This window comes from Carettochelys insculpta, chromosome 1, assembly GCF_033958435.1.
Source record: "Carettochelys insculpta isolate YL-2023 chromosome 1, ASM3395843v1, whole genome shotgun sequence".
NCBI lineage: Eukaryota > Metazoa > Chordata > Testudines > Carettochelyidae > Carettochelys > Carettochelys insculpta.
This window is the reverse complement of record NC_134137.1, coordinates 11,759,289-11,781,602: the sequence shown is the minus strand read 5'-3', so window position 1 is coordinate 11,781,602 and position 22,314 is coordinate 11,759,289. Positions and strand designations below refer to the sequence as shown.

General features: G+C 56.6%; 2 protein-coding genes across 6 annotated transcripts in view; one reads left to right on the top strand and one right to left on the bottom strand.

The window, feature by feature from the left end:
• Window positions 1-469: 469 nt before the first annotated feature.
• On the bottom strand, window positions 470-11,467 carry LRRC51 (leucine rich repeat containing 51). Of its 4 annotated transcripts, none has more exons than XM_075015855.1 (5): window positions 11,366-11,467; window positions 4,291-4,388; window positions 2,960-3,165; window positions 1,600-1,748; window positions 470-659 (listed from the first exon to the last, which is right to left on the bottom strand). In XM_075015855.1, the coding sequence occupies exons 2-5, from the start codon at window positions 4,373-4,375 to the stop codon at window positions 518-520; spliced, it is 582 nt and encodes a 193-aa protein (XP_074871956.1). In that variant the 5' UTR covers window positions 4,376-4,388; window positions 11,366-11,467; the 3' UTR covers window positions 470-517. The 4 variants fall into 4 exon arrangements, with proteins under 4 accessions (XP_074871956.1, XP_074871779.1, XP_074871868.1 ...); XM_075015678.1 differs by having other exon boundaries at window positions 11,394-11,433; XM_075015767.1 differs by lacking the exon at window positions 11,366-11,467 and adding an exon at window positions 10,672-10,683.
• Window positions 11,468-11,759: 292 nt separating this feature from the next.
• NUMA1 (nuclear mitotic apparatus protein 1) overlaps window positions 11,760-22,314 on the top strand; it is a 66,090-nt gene continuing 55,535 nt past the window's right edge. For both annotated transcript variants that reach the window (XM_075015377.1, XM_075015211.1), the window contains exons 1-2: window positions 11,760-11,813; window positions 17,238-17,297. The gene's annotated coding sequence lies outside the window, so the exon portion shown is untranslated. The remainder of the gene's footprint in view (window positions 11,814-17,237; window positions 17,298-22,314) is intronic.

Sequence of the window (22,314 nt, the reverse complement as noted above, 5' to 3'; positions counted from 1 at the left end):
CGCCCCGCCCGGACCGCCGCCCCGGCGCTGGGTAGAGAGGGGGGCTCAGCCTGGGCCGCGTCGGTGCCCGCAGGAGCGGCGGGGCTCACGCGGCGGACATGGAGGTGGGCTGGGCCTGGGCCAGTCCTGCAGGGGCGCCTCCCTCTGCCCGGGGCTCCGGCCGGGGCGGTTCTGCCGAAGGGGGGGTGCGCCTCGTACCCTCGCCCGGGAGACCCCCGGAGCACGCGCCGCCCGGGGCGGTGCCGCCCTGTGCGCAGAGACGGGAGCAGCCGGCGCGGGGCCCGCGGACGCAGTGCCGGGGGCTGGAGCTGGCCGGGCGCAAAGCGGGGGGAGGCTGCGACGCTGTAACGGAGCCCAGCGGGGCAAGGACAGGGCGGCCCCGAGCCCCGCTCCCCAAGGGCCTGGGCTGCGCCGAGCGGCGCGCGGGGGGCGATGCCCGGGCCCGTCCCGAGCGACTCAGCGGCCCCCGCAGAGCTCTCCGCCTTTATTGCCCAGCCGGGCGCCCGCCGGCCCGCCCTCAGTCGTCGCCCCGCCTCTTCGCGGCCGCCTTGCGGGTGAGGTTCATGCGCCTCCAGGCGGCGGCGGTGGCGCGGTCCTGCTTCGTCACGCCGCTGAAATCGAAGCACTTCAGCTGGGGCAGCGCGGCCAGGACGTAGTGCCTGTGGGGGCGGCGCCGTCAGGCCCAGTGCGCCGGGGGCCACGGCCAGGAGCGCCCGGGCTCTGGCCGCCCCCCGCCGCGGCCGGGACCCCCCCCCCCCGCCTCCAGCCCCCCAGTCTTTCGTCCTCACCCCCACCACGGCCAGCACCCTGGTCCTCCGGGCACACCCCCTCCTGCCACAGCCAGGAGCCTGGTACTTCAGCCACCCCCCATGCGGCAGCCAGGACCCTCCCCATCCTCTGGCCATTCCCTCCATGGCCAGAACCCCCCCATCTTTTGTCCTCACCCCCACCATAGGCAGGACCACGCCATGGCCAGGATGCCCCAGCCTCCCCCCTGTAATTCTGGGGCTGTTTCTCCCCCACTCGGCCCTGAAGCAGCCCCTCCAGCTGCTGCAGTCCAGGCTGTGTGGGAGTCCCGCAGATGCCTTGTGGCCCCAGTCCCCAGAACGGGGTGAGTATGGGGATCGGGGTGAGTGGGCTCCTGCTGGCCCTCGGTTCCTCCCTGGTTCGGCGCTGGAGCAGAGCAGCGGCCTGGTCTGGCCACTGATTTTCGAGGCCGTGCTGCCCAGGGGCGCCTCCTTGGCTGGGAGGAGTTTGGGGCCTGCCTGTCCGAGGCCTGCTGGGGCCTCTCCCTTACTCCCCCACCCGTGCCGATACGCTGAGCTTGCCACCCCATGGCTACGGCTGTGCCCACCTCTGGGGCCACCTCCTGAGGCGCTCTACGCCCCTCGCCCTCCCTGGGAGAAAGGCCTGACTGTTATCCCCCTAGGGAAACTGAGGCATGGTGCCAGGGAGGGTCAGACCCAGCTCCTGCCAAAGAATTTAGCCCTGTTGTCTCCCACGGAGCAGGAGGGGGCCGAGGCGAGTGGCGTGGCTCTGCATTCCCTGGCAGCAGAGAGCGGACAGGAGAGCTGCCCCGCCCCAAAGCAGGAGCCTTACCTGTACCCTTTCTCCTCCTCGATGGGGTTCCCATGCAGGGTGAGTGTGCGCAGGCAGGGCAGGGCAGCCAGCTTGTCCACCTCGCCCAGGCTCTGGATGCTGTTCCCGTGCAGGTTGAGGGCCCGCAGGTTGGGGTACGTGGTCAGCACCTGCAGCCCCACACGCCCCCCCGGCCCCAGTGAGGGAGGGAGCAGAGAGTCTGGAAGCAGAGCATGTCTCCCCCAAGGTCATGAGACACCCACCCCCCATCGCCGCCTCCCACCCAGCAACAGCAGCGCTGGCCCTGCTTTGCCTTTCTCGCCCCCGTGTTGCGCAGTCCTTCCCGAGCAGGGCAGTGGGGCGGGGGCAATCTGCAGGAGGGGAAGCTGAGGCACGGGGCAGCACCGGGGCTCACCCCACACCCCGGAGGGACCCAGCTGGGAAGCACAGCCTGGTGTTAGGGAGTGTGTCGGGCTCAGGCTGTCTTTCTGAGCCACCCTCCGAACAGGCTCAAGGCGCCTCCCAGCCCAGCTGTGCCACCCCAGTTGCGCTGCGGACACAAGGCTGGCTGGTGTTAGGGGGTAGCAAGGCCACTACTTATCGGGGCACCGTAACGTGAAGGTGGGGTTCGGGGCCCCACCATCCCACGGGGCAGGACTTCAGCTTTCTGCCCTGGCCCCTAGTGAGTCACATGTCACTCAGGCTTGTTGGACCTCCTCCCCCGCTCACAGGCCCCGGGGGACCCCTGAGGCAGAGCCACTGGCTTAGGGGATGAATGAGAGCTGTGGTTTCCAGAGGAGCCTGCCCGCTCCAGCTGAACTCGGGGTGGGGGGGGGCTGGTCAACAGCAGAGTTACACCTGTGCTGAGCCTGCCCTGGCTGTCAGGGATCCCTCGAATCGCCTGGTTCCCCTAACGCTGGCCAGGGCCTCAGCCCCTCTCCCAGCAATCCAGCTCTGCCAGCCAGCTGCGTGAGTGCAGGGCAGGGGCAGCGTGGAGCGAGGGTGAGCTGTGCTTGGGCTCCAACCGCTGTCTGGCCAGTGGGGCTGCAGAGCAGGAACCCTGGGAAGGACCAAATGCCCGGCCCTGCTGCCAGGGGTGGCTGGGAGCGCTTTGGAAAGGGAATCTCCCAAGACACTGCCTGGCCTTCTGTCCCGGGCACAGCTGCGTGGCTGGAGCATTTGTCCACAAGCACAGGGCTTCAAGCCCAGAGCTCAAAGGGGGCCAACAGCCCTATTTTACAGGTGGAGAAACTGAGGCACAGAGCGGGGCAGGAGTTTGCCTGCAGTCGAGGGGGGGTTAGTGTATGAAAAGGGTTAGGAGCCTGCTCTCGTGAGGGCCAGCCCCCGTCTAAGCCCCCAGCCCACTGCCTGCCAGCCGTACGAGGTCAATGGTCATCAAGTCGTTGAAGGAGAGGTCGACCCAGGAGAGCTCCTCAGGGTACTCCAGCAGCTGCTCCATGGTGGGGGCAAAGTCGGTCAGCTCGTTGATGGTGTTGTTGTTCAGGCGCACGGCCCGCGTCAGCAGCTTTCCCCTGGGCGAGCGCTTGATCACCTTGGGGCCAGCCCGGGGCTCCTCCGTCACCAGGTCTAGTGGGGAGAGCAGGGTGAGAGTACAACCAGCTGCTGATTCAGGAGGGCCAGGTGGCAGCGACCAGACAGACAGACACAAGCCGGTCTACCCTGGTTCTGTGTGTCCCATCACCTCGGTACCTGGGCACCTCCTTGCCCTCTTCCTAGCCTGGTTCTTGCTGGGTCAGAGGGAGGGGTTGCAACCCAGCTTATGGGGCTCATACGGTGCTCCAGTCTGGTCCATCTGCCCCTGTCATGGCAGCTGGGAAGGGGCTCTGCCATTATGCCCCTAGATCTGGCCCAAGGACAGGGCTGGCCCCCTGGCTCCACTGCCCCGTTTCCCCCCGACTACACCTTCACTTGGCACTGTTGATCGGAAGGCAGCAGACAGGTGGACGGCGAGAGGGGACAGCCACATGGCAAGGCCGGCCTGGCAGTCACAGCACTGCCCTGCAAGAGGGCTCCCTCTCCAGGCCTGCGAGGCCCCCAGGGCGCGTGAGTGCAGCTGTCCGGCCTGCCCCGACCCGACCCGACGGCGGGGAGCCAGGGGAGTGAGATCTGTCCAGCTCCTGCCGCCTGCCAGCCCAGGGCCCCTGGGTGGTATGTAACTCAAAGCAGCTCAGGCCGGCCCAGCACCATCCCCTCTGCAGGGAGCCAAGGCCCGACCCACAGGTGCAGGCGTTGCTTGCTCCATCCTCTTCCGGCAGAGGAGGCAGCAGCATTACAAGGTGCAGTTAGTTTATTTGCTCTCTGTCCTTTCCGGTCACTCCCAGTGCCTCCCTCCACAGCGTGGGATGCAGCCCTGAGCAGTGAGAGCCGGAAGCGGGCGGCAGGACTCCTAGGTTCTCTTTCCAGCTCTGGGAAGGGGCACATGCACTCGGCTGGTCAGAGATAGGGACTGGGACACAGGACTCCTGGGTCCTCTCCTCTGCCACTGACTCCCCTTGTGAGCCAGAGCAGGTGAGTGGAGCTCCAGGCCTCAGCTTCCCCAGTGGCATCTGGTCCTTGCATGAAAAGGCCTCTCTGCTGGGAGGGAGCCGGGAGAGACAGCTGTGCTGGGGACCGAGCCCAAGCCCGAGTTGCTCTGCCCTCCTCCCACAGTAACACGCCTGTGTCGTTTGCTCTGCAGAGTGAGAGCCGCACCTTGGATGAAGCTGATGCCTCGGAAGGAATAGTCCAGAGGTGGCGCCTGCAGCGAGATCTTACAGCAATCCCATCGCACGCTCATCTTTCAGGCCACGCTAGACAAAAAAAACCACAGGAGAAGGATTTTAATACAGACACTGGCGAAGCGTGCAGGGCAGCCAGCGGGACTGGAACACAGCTCCTTTTGGGGCTGTCCTCTGGACTTAGCAGAGCCTCTTTCTTAGTAATGAGCAGTACAGGGCTCATGACACACAGCTGAGCTGGCTGAATTCCATCCAGGAGAGGACAGTGGTGTACACACACTCTCTCCAGCTGGCTCAGAATGGTATTGTGTGCTGCAGAGGTAGAGACAAATCAAAGGATATTTCCGTCTTCAACCCCCCAGCATCCTGGCACCTTCCCCCCCCGTGACTTTCTGTAATAATAACCATGACAAAATCTGAGCCTGACACTTAAGCTGCCTGACTTGTAAGAACAAGGCTGCACCTGCTGCACTGTGAGCTAATGATGTGACATCACCATCAGAGGGCGCCATTCATCCGCGATGACCCCTGAAATGCAGCCACCTCTGGGGTGGACCTGGCAGCTCTTCCCCAGCATAAGGCAAGGGAGGGTTTAGAACGTACCACATCCACTCCGAAGGGCAGGGGAGCCGAGTCTGCCAATGTTTAGCATCATTTAATTTACTTTTCTGGTGGGCAGGTCTCTGAATTCACTGTGGGTGGGCCGAGGATATCCAGCCCCGCCCTTGGGGGCCACTGAGCCGGCGGCTCAGCCGAGGAGGGGAGTTACATGGGCCTGTGGCTTTGACGATGAAGCTCTCTCCCTGGTTCAGTAACTCTCTCCTTGTGCAACCCAGAGCAAACCGCCCCTGTGCCTCTCTCTCCCTGTAAGGGGTGAGGAACGCGGCCACACCTGCAGAGCGGGGGACTCCACCGGGGACAGCTGTGACCCTGGAAAGGGGTTGGGGGTCCCAGTGCGGGAACACCGTGTGTCCCCATGCGACGCTGTGACGCAAGGGCCAGAGGGGAAAGTGAGCCGGTGGGCCCCGGTGCGGCGCGCTGCTCAGCTGGGGCCAGGCTCCGGATGCTGCTGGCACAGCGCACCCAGCCTCCAGACCTGGGGATCTGGCAGCTGGGCTGGCACGGTCTCCACGGCCTCCCGGTCCTCCGCCTTGACTCCTCCGCCCACCGCACCCCCCACCTCTGCTCTGACTCCTGCACCCCCCGCACCTCCCGGTCCTCCGCCTTGACTCCTCCACCCACCGCACCCCCCACCCCTGCTCTGACTCCTGCACCCCACATCCCCCACCCCTGCCCTGACTCCTCTGCCCCCCGCATCCCCAGCCCCTGCTCTGACTCCTGCACCCCCTGCACCTCCCGGTCCTCCGCCCTGACTCCTCCACCCACCGCACCCCCCACCCCTGCTCTGACTCCTGCACCCCACATCCCCCACCCCTGCCCTGACTCCTCCACCCCCCGCATCCCCAGCCCCTGCTCTGACTCCTCCACCCCCTGCACCTCCCGGTCCTCTGCCCTGACTCCTCCGCCCCCCGCATCCCCAGCCCCTGCTCTGACTCCTGCACCCCCTGCACCTCCCGGTCCTCCGCCCTGACTCCTCCACCCCCCGCATCCCCCACCCCTGCTCTGACTCCTGCACCCCCTGCACCTCCCGGTCCTCCGCCCTGACTCATCCGCCCCCCGCATCCCCAGCCCCTGCTCTGACTCCTCCACCCCCTGCACCTCCCGGTCCTCCACCCTGACTCCTCCACCCCCCGCATCCCCAGCCCCTGCTCTGACTCCTTCACCCCCAGCACTTCCCGGTCCTCCGCCCTGACTCCTCCACCCCCCGCATCCCCAGCCCCTGCTCTGACTCCTCCACCCCCTGCACCTCCCGGTCCTCCGCCCTGACTCCTCCGCATCCCTCACCCCTGCTCTGACTCCTGCACCCCCCGCACCTCCCGGTCCTCCACCCTGACTCCTCTGCCCCCCGCATCCCCCACCCCTGCTCTGACTCCTGCATCTCCCGGTCCTCCGCCCTGACTCCTCCGCCCCTGCTCTGACTCCTCCACCCCCCGCACCTCCCGGTCCTCCGCCCTGACTCCTCCGCCCCCCGCATCCCCAGCACCTCCCGGTCCTCCGCCCTGACTCCTCTGCCCCTCGCATCCCCAGCCCGTGCTCTGACTCCTGCACCCCCCGCACCTCCCGGTCCTCCGCCCTGACTCCTCCGCCCCCCGCATCCCCAGCTCCTGCTCTGACCCCTGCACCCCCCGCACCTCCCAGTCCTCCGCCCTGACTCCTCTGCTTCCCCCACTTCCGAGCCCCTGCCCTGACTCCTGTAGCCCCCATTTTGCCAACACCTCCTCTGAGCCCCCCACATCCCCAATCCCTGCCCTGAGTTCCCCCCACCCCACCCCTGGGCTCCCTGCACCCCATCCCACCCCCCAGCAGGGGTTGCAGTTTGACAGGCCCTGTAAGAAATATGTCACTCTCACCCCGAAGGGCTAACGTGTCCCTTAGCTGTACAGCAGGGGGATGAGGTGGGGGGGGGGTCGAAGGGCTCTCCCCTCTGTATCCGGCAGTGGTGACTGGGCGCTGAGCCTGCTACCGGACACTGCCTCCAGCTGTGGTGTCGCCATTGCCGAAAGGACATTTAACACTTGAAGAGGTGCAAAAAGGAGCCCGAATAAAATGTTCCAAGGGCTGGAAAAATGCAAAGGCGTAAAGAGCTCTGTCTGCTCAGCTCCTGCAGCAGCAGCTGGGAGGAGACCTGACTACCGTGGGTACAGACCAGCCCAGGGTGCCTGTGCCAGATCTCTGGCTTTCACCCCAGCCGAAAGGCAGGGCCAGAACCTGCGTCTGGCAGCTCAAGCCAGGCACACTGCAATGAGAGAAAAGGCAAAACAGGAGGGTGAGCAGCCACCCGAACAAGCCTGCCAGGGAACTGTGGCTTCTCCGCCCCTTTGAGCTAGGCTGCAGCCTCTGCACAAGGGGCGTTAGCCAAACCCAAAGGACCATGCCCAGCCCTGTGGCTGGGTGAAATTCTTCACCTGTGTTGCGCACAGAAGCTCAGACTGGCTGAGTCGGTGGGTGGGAAGCTGCTCTGTTGACGAGCGAGGCCGACAGCCACTGGGGCCCTGGGGACAGGCGGGAGGAGGGACCCAGCTCCATGCCCCTGGAAGAGGCGGGGCCAAGGACCGAGGGGGTGTGGCCTAGGACAGCTGGCCCTTGGCCCCTCTGACACCACAGCACTGCCCCCCGAGGGCTGTGTGGAGTGGGGAAGCAGCGCTACTGCTGTACCCCAAAGGGGCCTGGGGCTACAGCCAGCAGTGGCAGCGGGTGGAGAGGCAGGCCCCTTTGAAATGCCGGGCCATAGGGCAACTGCCTCCTGGGCCTCCCCATCGACGGGCCTGCTGTTGGCTCACTTCCCAGCAAGGTGCGTGGTCCCTAGGTAATACCGGCCAGCCCCGAGTGTTACATTCCCCACAGCTCTGTCCTCGTCACCCTCGGGCTGTTGCATCCCATCTCTTGTGCCCATGGATATGCCCCGTTGCCTTTGTCCTGGCATGCTGATTTCACCGAGGTTGGCATATCTCCTAACAGCTGATTTCCCAGCCCTGCTTTTCAGCCCCCAAGCACTTGACCAGCGTCCAGCCTTTTCTCTCCCAAGGGCTCAAAGCTGTTGAAAACATCCATCCCTCAAGCTTCCCAGTTGCCGTGCGATGAGGTCAGTGCGGCCATTTTACAGGTGGGGAAACTGAGGCGCTCGGGGAGTTAAAGAAGGTTTGCACAAAATCAGACAGTGGGAGAGACAGGTACAGATCTCGGGGCTCCCAACAGCAGCTCTCCTGCAGTAACCACACTGCCCCCGAGATCAGCGTGCCATTGAAATGCAGCCCCTTGGCATCCAGCATCCAGCGAAGGGCGTTAAAGGGAATGCTTGTGAAAACATCTGCTCCCCAAATGGCACCACTGGATTGGTAACATCCTTCTGAAAGGTACAGGCAGCTGGTACCCTTCTGCTGGGGCCAGATCCCTCTCTCTTTGTGGGCACAGGGCTCCGCTCCAGGGGCTCTTATCCCCTCCTCAAGGCTGGGAAAACAAAAGGCACCAAGCAAAGGACACCACTGCAGAGCATGGTTTGGCACCTGGGACATGGGCACCTACTCTGCCCTTCGCCAGGGGACACTTGCAGGCTGCAAGCACAGGGTGGTGCTTAGGGATTCTGGCTGTGTCTACATTTGCATTCCTCATTCAAAAGAGGTATGCAAATGAGGGGAATTGAAAATGCAAACAAGGGGCAGATTTGCATATCTGGCTCCTTATTTGCATATTCTTATTTCGAAGTACGAAAGAAGAAAAGCAGTGTAGACACTGCTCTTTTGAAAGTAAACCCCATCTTCCAAAGAATCCTCCTTCCCATAAGAAAAGAGAAGAAGGATTCTTTTGAAGATGGGGTTTACTTTCAAAAGAGCAGTGTCTACACTGGCTTTCTTCTTTCGAAAGAAGCTCTTTTGAAATAAGAATATGCAAATGAGTCCCTGGATATGTAAATCCACACCTCATTTGCATTTTCCATTTTCCTCATTTGCATGCCTCTTTCGAAAGAGGAATGCAAGTGTAGACACAGCCTCTGGGTCCCTTCGCCGTACCATGAAACTGATGTCCTGGTGCCCAATGGCAGCCGTGTGCGTGTGAAATGTTTAGAAATGTGATGCTACAATCTTCAGCAACACACTGATGAAATAACCCCAAAGCACATGTTATAGGAGGGCCCTGCAGGACTAATGCAGCACGCTCAGAAACTGACAGCAAACACCTGTGGTTGGCCGATGCCTGTGAAACAGCTCCATTAACCACCGGACTGGCTCTTTCACAGGGTCTGTGAATAGCTCTGATTGGCTCTTTCCCCTTTACATTAACTAGCTCCAGGCGGGCCAGATCTGGCCCAGCCAGCCTTTTAATCCGGGCCACCGACCACACCTATGGCAGCCAAGGAGGGAGAGGTTCACACGCTCTCCCTGTCCCAAACAAAATCTCTCAGCTCCTATTGGCTGGAAACCGGCCAATGGGAGTTGAGAGGTTTTGCGGGGGGGGCAGGGGCAGCACAGGAAGTCCTCCCCCAGAGCACAGAGAGCCACTCGGTGCAGCCAGTAGGCTGGGGCTGCTGGCAGTCAGGGAACCTGCCTGAGAGTGCTGCTGGCCGGGTGCTGCTTCGGTAAGTGCCCCCCAGCCAGAGCCTGCCTCTGGTACCCCACCCCCTGCTGCACCCCAGAGCCTCCATCTCCTCCTCCATCCCTCCCCAGCCAGAATCTGCTCCAGCACCCACACCCGCTCCTGGACCCTGCTCCCCAATACCCTCCTGCACCCAAACCCCCTAGCAGATCCCACACCCCCTCCTGCCCTGAGCCTCCCCACACCCCAACTCCTGCCCAGAGACCACACCCCGAACCTCAGCCCCAAGCCCCCTCCCACACCTTGACCCCCAGCCCTGAGCCCCTCCCACACCTTAACTCCCACCTAAACTCACACCCCAACCCCCAGCCGTGAGCTCCCTCCCATACCCTAACTCCTGCCTACAGCCCACACTCCCACCTCCAGCCCCGAGCCCTCCCCCACATCCTAAGTTCCACTTAAACCCCACACCTCAACCCCTGCCTGAGCCCCTGCACCTCAACCCCTCCCCCACCCTATCTCCCACCTAAACCCCACACCCCAACCCCCCGCCCCAGCTCTGAGCCTCCTCCTGCACACCAGCTCCCACCCAGACCTTGCACCCACACCTGCCCTGAGCCCCTTCCTTGCATTCCAAACCTTTGGGTCCCAGCTGACAGCGCCCTGCACCCCAAACCCCTCATCCCCAGTATCACATCCCCAGTTGAAGCCCTTCTGTGCTCCAGCCTGTAGTCCTCTCCTGCATGCTGAACCCCTCACTTTTGGCCTCTCCCCTTGAGGCTCACACCCAGGACTTGGGCCGGGGGTGGGGACCCACAGAACTCTAAGGGCAGGCCTACACTAGGTCTGAAAGTCGATCGCAGAAACGCAGTTTCAGCTATGACAATTGTGTAGCTGGAATCAACTTACCTAGGATCGGCTTTGGCCGTCCTCGCAGAGGGAGGCTGAAGGGAGACGCTCTCCCACTGACCTCCCTTAGTCCTCGTGATATTGCGGAGAACAGGGGTCGACTGTCCAGCTCTGGTAGTTGGATTTCACGCCTCCCCACCAGGTGCCAAATTCAGTCCCTGGAAGACTGACCCTGACCTTTACCAGGCCGACATCCCGGCAAGTGTCCACGTACTCCAGTAGCCTGGGGGACACTGGTCCTGGCTCCAGCATCTCCGTTCACACTCCCCAGAGCCCTGCACAGATTCACACTCACCGGCTCCAGCATCTCTTTTCACACTCCCCAGAGCCCCTGCACAGATTCACACTCACCGGCTCCAGCATCTCTTGTCACACTCCCCAGAGCCCCTGCACAGATTCACACTCACCGGCTCCAGCATCTCTTGTCACACTCCCCAGAGCCCTGCACAGATTCACACTCACCAGCTCCAGCATCTCTTGTCACACTCCCCAGAGCCCTGCACAGATTCACACCCACCGGCTCCAGCGTCTCTTGTCACACTCCCCAGAGCCCTGCACAGATTCACACTCACTGGCTCCAGCATCTCTTGTCACATTCCCCAGAGCCCTGCACAGATTCACACTCACTGGCTCCAGCATCTCTTTTCACACTCCCCAGAGCCCCTGCACAGATTCACACTCACCGGCTCCAGCATCTCTTGTCACACTCCCCAGAGCCCTGCAGAGATTCACACTCACCGGCTCCAGCGTCTCTTGTCACACTCCCCAGAGCCCCTGCACAGATTCACACTCACCGGCTCCAGCATCTCTTTTCACACTCCCCAGAGCCCCTGCACAGATTCACACTCACTGGCTCCAGCATCTCTTGTCACACTCACCGGCTCCAGCATCTCTTGTCACACTCCCCAGAGCCCCTGCACAGATTCACACCCACCGGCTCCAGCATCTCTTGTCACACTCCCCAGAGCCCTGCACAGATTGACACTCACCGGCTCCAGCATCTCTTGTCACACTCACCGGCTCCAGCATCTCTTGTCACAGGCAGTGCAAAAATTTCCTCACTCACCATCTCTGCTCCTCTTTCAGCCCCCGCTACGTGGAGCTCTCGGGGTCGCTATGGTAACCAGAGGGACACAACAGCCCCACCCGACCCACCCCCTCGCAAGGCGCGCTGGGAAATGTATTTATGGAGCAGTCATTATGAACTACAGTTCCCAGAGTGCCCTGCGGCGACTATTCCTCTAACCTCTCGCGGGATCTACCCATCTCCCCCTCCCGAAGCCTCAAGGGAGTTGTCGTTCCCTCCCTCACGTGATCTGTGTGGGGTGACGCATGCCCGGCCCGCAGCCAATAGGGAGGGGGCAGTGGGGGGTGGTGCAGCTGTTTGAATCGGTGAGGGCCGCGGAGCTGCGCGGGGGCACCTACGGGGCCAATACGGTAACGTGGGGCCCGTGCGGGCGGCCGTGCTTCGGGTGGAGGGGGGTGGTGCTTGGGGGGGGGAGGGGTGAAGGGGAGCTGGTGGGGGCGGTGCCTGGGGGGAGGGGTGAAGGGGAGCTGGGGGGAGGGGTGAAGGGGAGCTCGGGGGGCCTGGGGGGAGGGGTGAAGGGGGGCGGTGCCTGGGGGGAGGGGTGAAGAGGAGCTGGGGGGGGGCGGTGCCTGGGGGGAGGGGTGAAGAGGAGCTGGAGGGGGCGGTGCCTGGGGGGAGAAGTGAAGAGGAGCTCGGGGGGCGGTTCCTGGGGGAACTGAGGGATGGGGCAGTGATGGGAGAGCTGGGGGGGTGACATGAGGGGAGCTGCGTGATGGGGAAGCTTGGGGGGAGGGGCCCGGGGGTGATGGGGAGCCAGGGGGATGGTGACTTGGGGAACTGCAGGCTGGTGGAGATGGGGCAGTGTGGTGTGGGACCTGTTGGGGGAGCTGCAGGAGATGATGGTGATGGCGGGGCAGAGCTGGGGGGTTGGGGCTTGAGGGCAATGGGAGAGCTGGAGTGGATCGGGGGTGAGGAGGCTCTCGCAGGGCTGGTGAAATGGAGGAAGTGAGGGGTGGAGGAGCTGGGGCTGGGAGGTAGTGACTGTGGGATGATAGGGAGTGAAGCGGGGCTTGGAGGTGGTGCCTTGGGGAACTGAGGGATGGGGGAACAACTTGCAGGGTGAGGCGGGGCTGAGAAGGCAGTGACAAGAGGAGGGTTGAGGAGGTGTATGTCCTGATCTGAGTCCCTGCTGTCTCTTTCTCCTGTGCTCTACACAGGACTTTGCTTGCAGCCCTGAGCTGCTCCAATCCTGCCCTGCCAGGTGCTCTCAGGACTTTGGAGTCCTGGATGTTGGCCTTACGCAACCAGCACCTGCCCTTCCACTCTGACTGCAGGAGGGAGCTGAGAAGCTTCCTGTCATCTCCCTGCCAGGCAGCTATGCCCTGCCAGCAAGGAACGGACAGCTTTTCTCCTCCCTGCCTTGCTGGAGGCCGGCCACACTGCTGTTTAAGGATTCCTCCTCTCCCACATCTGCAACAGCTGGCAGAAAATACCCGGTTCTGTGGTCTATTCTTAGCCTGATAAAGCTGTGGCAGTGCCAGTGGAGGAGTGTGCTGGGCAGAGACATGGCAGGGGGCGGAGTCTGGGGGTTAGCTTGGTCTGGGTCATTGTGCAATGGTGAGTGGTGGGGAGTAGGTGCATGCACAGGAATGGACAGATGTTGTTATGCTTCTCCTGTGGCTGCCCGTGGTCTGAGAGGACCTGTGTTTGCTTGAATGGCTCTGATTAAAGCTGTTGATTTAAGCTGTCTGTACTTGTGTAATACATAGTGCTTTCCGGGGCTTCGCTGAGAGGGTCAAATCAGGAAAAAATGGCTTAAAACAGGACTGCTTACAGCCCAAGCCTGGGAGTCCTCCTTTATAAGGCACCAAACCAGTCACACAGAGCACTTCTGTTCACCGCACTGGCCAGCAAGAAGTCACACAAGCAGCCCCCTTGCATGCTGTGGCTTGTCCTGTGCCAGAATCAGTCCCCTCTTTACCCAGCTGGGAGGCTTATGAAAACCAATCTCGTCAAAGCCAAACAAGTTCTCCCAATGCCAAAGGACCAGCCACATTCACAGGTCAATTTATACCTCAGATCTTAGCCAAAAGAGCTCGCTGGGGCAGTCCTTTAGAATCTAAAGGTTTATTAATGGAAGACTAGGTGGAGTGTGAAAGTGTTAAAGAAATCAAATTACATTCCCCAATGCAAAGCTCTTGGTGCCGGCTTCTAGGAGAGATGGAGTAGGTGGCTGTCTTCAAAATTACTGGAGTACCTGCTGTGTTAGGATGGGTCATCAGTCCTTTGAGGCCCATTCATAGCAAAGATGCTCCTGAAGCGATGAGCTGGAATGAAGGCAAATGGAGGACCTGCTGGGGCCCTCTTTATACCCTTGCCCACGTGGAGGGAATTCCATTGTTCTCCTTGTGTGAGAGCATGCCCACAATCGGGTTTGTCACATGGGCATGGACAGGGGAATTTCTCAACTCAGTCCTTTTGGCCGCCATTGCTTACATGCTGGGCTGAATGTTCACGGCAACCGCCAGGTTCTTCACGTGTATTGGCACCACTTAAGGTCCATTGTCAGTCCAGTGCTCTGATTTACCTGGCTAGTAACCCTTTCACAATAGATAGGCCAAATGGCCTGCTGAGGCCTCCCAGAGGCAAACATGAAATACAAATACAAGAGACAATATAAAAGTGATCCATGCCTATGAGCAGCATAAACAGAATCAGTAAATCAGCAGCCTCATAGATGCCTCGCTTGGCCCACTTTGTGCAAGATTTGGTGTAAACATGTAACGGGCTGCAACAGTTTTGTGTGTTCGTCTCTCAAATTCAAACATGTCACACCTTGCTTTGAGCCGCTGAAGGTATGTCTGAGGCTTCCCCGCTTCTAGCCCTCACCCCTTCTCCAGATTGCGAGTGCATCTGAGATGCTAAGCAAGCCCCAAGAAGGTGCTAGGTTGGCTTAACAGTCCTTTCTCTGCCCAGCATGATTTTAATTACTTGGCAAACTTCTTGTCTGTATAAAAACAAAAAGCAGTAAAGTAGCACTTTAAAGGCTAAAAAATAATTTATTAGGTGAGTTTTAGTGGGACAGACCCACTTTTTCAGCCCATAGCCATACCAGAACAGACTCAATATTTAAGGCATAGAGAACCAAAAATAGTCATCAAGGTTGACAAATCAGAAAAAAAAATTATCAAGGTAATCTTGTCAATCTTGATGACTGTTTTTGGTTCTCTGTGCCTTAAATATTGAGTCTATTCTGGTATGGCTATGGGCTGAAGAAGTGGGTCTGTCCCACGAAAGCTTCACCTAATAAATTATTTTGTTAGTCTTTAAAGTGCTACTTTACTGCTTTTTTGTTTTGATAGTATATAGACTAGCACGGCTATCTCTTTGTTACTAATTCTTGTCTGTATCTCTGTCTCATTACACCCCAAGCATTATTTTGACAGATTCTTCTCCCACTCCCCCAGCCCAACACTTTATTTGTTGATTAGCTCCTTCCAAAAATCTGTAGGCTTAAGTTCTGTTTGCGAGGGCGGGGGAGAAGGGATGGGGAACATAGCCTGATTTCAGAACACAGGTATTTTAGGGTGACTCTGGCTTGCTCTCTTGTCTCTTTGGTTTTGCCAGCCCCCTCTTGTGTCTCTCTTTCCAGCTCACTTCCACTCTTGACTTGTGCCTGTTGTGCCTCTGATCCAGGAGTTACGCTGGAGACCTGGAAGTCTCAGAAGTGTCGCTGTGTTAGTCTGTAACTTCCCAAATAACAAGCAGTCCTGTGGCATCTTAAAGGCTAACACACTTATTAGGGCATGAGCTTTTGTGGGTAAAATCCACTTCATCCCGATGGATTTGGAGTGGAAAAATAGAATCCAGAGTTAGGAAGGCATTTCTGTGTGGTGGTGTTGCATTGTAGTGTCTCCTGTTGGAGGAGGTGGGCTCCCTAGACTTCCTTTTGTGTTGTGGGGAAATGGTGCACATTTAAAGGAGCTGAGGCATTCTGACAAGGAGCTTTTTGTGGGGTGCTCGTGTAGCATTAATATACCACCTTTATGTGTGTCCGCCGGAGAGAGACTCCACCCTTTTCATACCAAATCCTAAAATCTTTCCCCACCCTCTCTTTTCAAGGATCTGCTTCTGTGTTGAGGGTGGTTGGCTGGGGTTATGTAAATCTGCGTGTGTCTCCTCTCATTCAGGCTGGATTATTGGGCAGGTAGGTGCAAGATCCTTGTTCTGGTTGGGTATTTTCCAAGCAGCCTAAGCTCTGTCAGAGGATAGTATAGAGCTATTCAAGAAACATGAATTAGTTGGACCAACACTTTGAATATGTAAGTGCCACCCAAGTCCAGGCCTGCCCAAGGCCCCAACATCTACACTGCTGTTTTTAGCTTCCTAGCTTGGGCGGAGCCAGCACAAGTCTGTATACCTAATCCGGTCGTCACAGCTGCAGGGTACAGGTGACCCCTGTGCCTCAGTTTCCCCAACTGCAAAATGGGACTACGGTGCTCCAGTGGTGAAAGGGGATCTACCAATCTCAGGTACTTAAAGCCTCCCCTGTCACTGTAGCATCATAATTTTTAATGTGTTTTTTCACGGCAGCGCTTTCATCCCTATTGTACAGATGGCAGAACAGAGGCCCAAAGGGACTGCTGAGAGTTTCGCAGCAAGTCTGGTGGAGCAGGGAGTTGAGCCCAGCTCTCTCAAGTGCCTAACTAGTGACCTAACCACTGGGCCAACCCTCCTCCCCTGGTGGTATTACAAAGCCCTGAAACAAAATATCGCTTTGCTCCTGCTCTTTGTCATGTCTATGTTCGGTTCTGCAGAGCAGGGGCTGTCTCTTCGGGTACATCGAGGCTACAGCTGGGTGGTGCAATTCCTAGCGCAGTTAGATGCATGTGTACTAACCCTGATCGAGTCACCATGCTATAAATAACAGGCTGGTTGCAGCCCTGTGGGTAGCAGCGTGGGGTAACACGCCTCTCAGTCAGGATTGTATTCAGGTGGCGAGCCTGTGATGCTGCTTGCACCATTGCAACTGCGCTGCTGCATTTAGCATGCTCGTTTGATGGGAGCTAGCATACCTACGTCTACCTGGACTGAGATCTAACCCTCCTGGGGAAGTGCAGGCAAAGCCTTCCTGTGTCAGCTTACAGAGTCTGGCACCGTGGGGCATTGCTCTGTTGTGGTGTCCCGGGAGAACCGCACCACAGATAACCTGGCTGTACAATTGCTTGACTTGCTATGATACAGGTGACGCCTCAGGTAGGCACGGAACTGAAAGCCCACGCTTTCTCTAGTCGGCTGGCTGGCCTGTTAGCTGTCCTCTCTCACAGCTACAGGGGGAGTGAGACACGTCCCCATTTAAAGAAATGTAATATAATAAACGCTTAAGGACTGTCACTCTCGTGTGGGTCTTCATAGTCACAGTCCATATCTGGCAGCCCTGGGACCGGGAGGCTGCCGGATATTCAAATATTCTGGATAATAGAGAGGTCTACATACAGCAATGCATAACACTAAAGAAAAGCAAGATTAGGCATTAAGAAACAAAGAAATAAGGTACTTTGCACGCATTCTTACCAACAATAGTATTGTAGCTGTAAACTGATACTGTATTTATTTGTATTTACTCTCACTCTACTTTGCTTATGGAAAATGTAACTAAATTTTACTTATGGTTAAAATGCTGGTTGTTTGAGAGTTTGGGTGATAGAATGTCAGATATGAAAGAGTTGACTATAATAAAGCCGCAGAAAATGGAAGGGCAGCTTGGTGGCCGGTTCTGGTCGCTTGTCTTTTCGAGTGGTTGGAGGCTGATTGCATCTTTTCTTTTGCTGTAGTGTTCTTATGGCTGGATCCGTCTAAGGGAACGGCTCTGCTTTTTGTCTTTGTGGTTTAAGGTAAGTCATCTTTGTGTCTCCTCTGCATATGTTGCTTTGCATTCCCGGCGGTGGCTTGTGTGTCGTGCTTCTCTAGTCCAAATACTGAAGCTGTCTGGTTCCCAGCAGATGTGGGAGTTTCCCTTTAGCTTAACGTCCTGAGGGGCTAGGGATCCTGCGGCCTGTCTTCAGGGTAGAAACGGAGGGGCAGAGTTGGGTGTGATTTGAAGGCCTGCCACTTGTTTATCCTGTGCTGTACCTTTATAGCTGTGCTGGTAACAGGTACCACTGTCTTTTTCACTGCTATAGATGTGCTCTGGGGTTTCACATCTGATTGTCCATGTAGGGTCTGAGCAGGACTTGAAAAATAAGAAAACAATCCCAGGGAATAAATTGCCTAGCCAGGATGAAAAATACCTTGCCCCATGCTCTTAGAGCTGCCCATTATGGGCAGTACATAATAATATTAAACTCGTGTCCCTGTTGGCAGCTGGGGGTTGACAGTTTTTTAGAGATGTGATTTTTCTAATCTTCAGCCACCTACTAATGAAGTATCTTTAAAGCACCTTTTAAACTAAGGTCCTATCGACTAACACAGTAAATTCAGAAACTGACAATATATATATATATATATAATATATAATACATATAATTTTTCAATAGTTAGGGAGACATATAATATATGCCTGCAGTTGGCAAATGCTTCATTACCGCTGCCTGGCTCTTTCTCGGGTTCAGCGTGCTGCTAATAGCACCAGCAGGGTTTTTCGCTTTTCCGTGTACTAGATCCTCTTCCGAGGAAGCAGAGCCACAGAGCAGGGATAGGAAGAGTAATAGGTGGACATTAAGACCCAGTGGTGCCCTAAATTTTCAGGTGCCCTGTGCAGCTGTGTATGGGTAGGGGTGACTTTGCATATTCTCCGCTGCATTTCTCCCGAAGCCCACTTCTTCCCAGCTCATTCCCCTCTGCCTCCCTTCCCTTGCTGAAAGAGACAACAATTTTGGGGCTTCTGCTCTTTCTTGGCCAGCCTCTGCTCTCACCCCTGACTCCTGTGTGAGGATAAGAAGGCAAACATGCTGATTGGAGCCGTGTCTACACGTGCACGCTACTTCGAAGTAGCGGCACTAACTTCGAAATAGCGCCCGTCACGGCTACACGCGTCGGGCGCTATTTCGAAGTTAACTTCGACGTTAGGCGGCGAGACGTCGAAGTCGAGTCGCTATCCTCATCAGGAGATGGGGATAGCGCCCTACTTCGACGTTGAACGTCGAAGTAGGGACCGAGTAGTCATTGCGCGTCCTGCAACTTCGAAATAGCGGGGTCTGCCATGGCGGCCATCAGCTGAGGGGTTGAGAGACGCTCTCTCTCCAGCCCCTGCGGGGCTCTATGGTCACTGTGGGCAGCAGCCCTTAGCCCAGGGCTTCTGGCGGCTGCTGCTGCTGCAGCTGGGGATCCATGCTGCAGGCACAGGGTCTGCAACCAGTTGTCGGCTCTGTGGATCTTGTGTCGTTTAGTGCAACTGTGTCTGGGAGGGGCCCTTTAAGGGAGTGGCTTGCAGTTGAGTCTGCCCTGTGACCCTGTCTGCAGCTGTGCCTGGCACCCTTATTTCGATGTGTGCTACTTTGGCGTGTAGACGTTCCCTCGCAGCGCCTATTTCGATGCGGTGCTGCGCAACGTCGATGTTGAACATCGACGTTGCCAGCCCTGGAGGATGTGTAGACGTTATTCATCGAAACAGCCTATTTCGATGTTGCTACATCGAAATAAGCTACTTCGATGTAGGCTTCACGTGTAGACGTAGCCTGGATGTGTAAATATGAGAAAATCAGATGAGACTAGGAGGGGTCATTACCTCCATATCTGATATTAATAGTGATGTTACTGAATATTGGGTCCATTTCTGATGTCTGCAGTCTAAAAAAGAACGGTGAAAATAGGAAAGTCTTTACAAAAGAGCAAGGGTTTACAAAATCTGCCTTCTAGTTATCTGCAAGAACTAAATCTATGTAACTTTCTCCTGGTTAAGAGAAGTGATTTCTTCACGGTCTACAAATACCTATATGGGGAAGAGATGTAGAGAGCTCTTGATTCTGGCAGGAGAAGGCTTGAAGAAAATCAGGACTTGGCAAATTCTGATGGGGGACACAGTGCAGATATTTGGCAGTGTGGGAATTATCGATTGGAGCATCTTGCTGGTTTTTCAGTAAGTCTCAGAGCGCTGGGAAAGTTCCAGAAAACTGGAAGACAGTTTGTTGTGTCAGTTTTTAAAATGAGTGACTGGGGCGACCTGGGTAATTATTGTCTTGTCCGCCTGACATCAGTCTTGGCCAAAACAGTGTAGCTGCTGATCTGGGATTTGATTAATACAGAGCTGAAGGAGGTGTACATAATGCAAATCAGCATGAGTTGTGGGAAATAGATTGTCTAACGTGGTTCCTTCTTTTGATGAGATTTGCAGTTTGATAAAGGTACTAGAGCTGATATGATATATTATATCCAATTCCGGGGCCCACAGTTGAAGAAGGAAGTTGATAATTGGGCAGAGGTTCAGCAAAGAGCTGTGGGAATGATTACAGTGGTCTGTTGAGCTCTCTGAATCTACTCGGCTTAACAAAGAAAAGGGGAAGGAGTGATGTGATCACAGTCCAGCCTGTGACACTGGCTGCTCACAGAAATCCTGGATTTTCTTTAAGTATCTACGTGGGGATGAACATCCTAATACCGAGCTGCTCAGTCAAGTGGACAAAGGTCTAATACGATCCAATGGCTGGAAATGGAGCCGAGAGAAATTCAGTCTAGAAATAAGGCATGGATTTTTAACAGTGAGGGTATTTAATTATTGTACCAATTTCTGGCAGTGGGTACTGGAGGATTTTCTGTCACTGAGGGCTTCTAAAGAGGGTGGGATGTTTTTCTAAGTGAAATGCACTAGGAGTTATTGTGCATAAATTCTGTGTTATTGAATCATAGGGCTGGCAGGGACCTCAGGAGGTCATCTAGTCGAGCCCCCTGCTTCAAGCAGGATCAACCCCCACTAAGTCATCCCAGCCAGGACCATGTCAAGCTGGGACTTAAAAAGCTCTAGGGATGGAGAATCCACCACCTCTCTAGGTAACGTGTTCCAGTGCTTCACCACCCTCCTGGGGAAGTAGTTTTTCCGAATATCCAACCTACTCCTTTCCTTCTGTAACTTCAGCCCATTGCTCCTTGTTCTGCCATCTGACACCGAGAACAATTTCTCTCCATGCTCTTCAGAGCCCCCCTTCAGGAAGTTGAAGGCTGCTATTAAATCACCCCTCAGTCTTCTCTTCTGTAAACTAAACAAGCCCAAATCCCTCAGCCTCTCCTCATAGGTCATGTGCTCCAGCCCCTTACTCATTTTTGTTGCTCTTCGCTGAACCTGCTCCAGCACATCCAGATCCTTTTTATACTGGGGGCCCAAAACTGGACACAACATTCCAAATGTGGCCTCACCTGTGCCGAATAGAGGGGAACAACCACTTCTCTAGATCTGCTCACAATGCTCCTCCTAATGCAGCCTAATATGCCATTAGCCTTCTTGGCTACAAGGGCCCACCGTATACTCATATCCAGCCTTTCAGTCACCATAACCCCATAGTCCCTTTCCGCTGTACTGCTGCTGAGCCCGTCAGTCCCCAGCCTATAACAGCACTTGGGATTCTTCCGTCCCAAGCGCAGGACTCTGCACTTCTCCTCGTTGAACCGCATGAGATTTCTTTTGGGCCCAATCCTCCAATTTATCCAGGTCCCTCTGGATCCTGTTTCTACCCTCCGACGTATCTGCCTCTTCCCCTAGTTTAGTGTCATCTGCAAACTTGCTGAGGGTGCAGCCCAGTCCCTCATCCAGGCCATTAATAGAGAAGCGGAACAGCACCAGCCCCAGAACCGAGCCTTTGGGCACTTTGCGTGAAACCAACTGCCACCCAAAGATTAGCCCAATATGCAAACTAGGCGATCACCGTGATCCTTTGCGTCTTTAGAGTCCATATGCTTATCTGTGGGGTGTGATGGGCTCTTGATAGATTCTGTTGACATCTTTTAAGCAAGACAGGATCCTGCTGTAAAAGTGACACTTCAGTCCAAACAGTAATTGTGGGTTTGATGTAGACGGAAGAGGGAAAGATTCTCTGGGCTTTGCTTGCAGGCAGTCGGCACAGACCGTCAGACTGATCCCTTCTGGCCTTAAAAGCTGCAAAGATCACCCCCGAGCTTGTTGTGGAATTTAACTCTCTCACTCTTTCTTCCTGTGGGTTCTTCTCTGCCTCCAGCTTGCACACCCATCCGAAGGTCCCATGTGCTTGGGTGAGTGGGATTTAAAAGCCCTGTGCAGGACTTGCAAGGGGAGAGTAGGGGTAGAGCTTTCCCAGGACCTTACCTGGGAAAAGAACATTCAAACGTTGGAAACAGGAAGCGCTCGCTCAGTGGCGGTTTTTTGGCTGAGCTGGAGTTGAAAGAGGAGGTTGCAGCTGGGAAGTGGAGTGCTTTTTAGAGCTATGGCCCATGTAGATGGAAGGGAAATGAGTAATGCACCCGTGTCCCTAATTTCATGATCCACTCTGGGAGTGCCCATTGTTTTGTTCTCCACCCTGGTGACTGGGTCTTGGCTTCCTAACGCACACTAGCCTGTCAGGTACCTCTCCGAGCTGTGCCAGCCCGGCCTTCGCCTTCCAGGTTGCCAAGAGCAGTGCTGCAGTCCCGGGGTGGCCTGGAAGTGTTCTCTTGTGGGTAATACCCAGCTCTTGTGAAGAAACAAAAGACGGGTTATAGAGGAAAAATTGCGCAAGAAACAAGAATAATGGAAACAAAACAAAATAATAAAATGCAAAGTGGGGCCTAACTGTAGTAATTCCCGTTCCTGTCTAGTAGGTATCCCCCTCCCCCCACCTGCAGTTGTCTCTTGCAGGAATGGCGAGCCTGTGGTGAGTCAGGGTTCCCTCGTTCATGAAAAATGCTCCTGCTGAACGAGTGTATCCTCAGAGCGTGAAAGCAGAGGGTCTGTCTTTGCCCAGCCCGTTA

Bases quoted from the DNA above. Each gene is read 5' to 3' on its own strand.
- LRRC51 (XM_075015855.1), bottom strand. From the start codon at position 4,375: ATGAGCGTGCGATGGGATTGCTGTAAGATCTCGCTGCAGGCGCCACCT. The intron at 3,166-4,290 runs GTGCGGCTCTCA...TCTCCCCACTAG, and splicing joins AGGCATCAGCTTCATCCAAG to ACCTGGTGACGGAGGAGCCC. The intron at 1,749-2,959 runs GTACGGCTGGCA...GTGGGGCTGCAG, and splicing joins ACTTGATGACCATTGACCTC to GTGCTGACCACGTACCCCAA.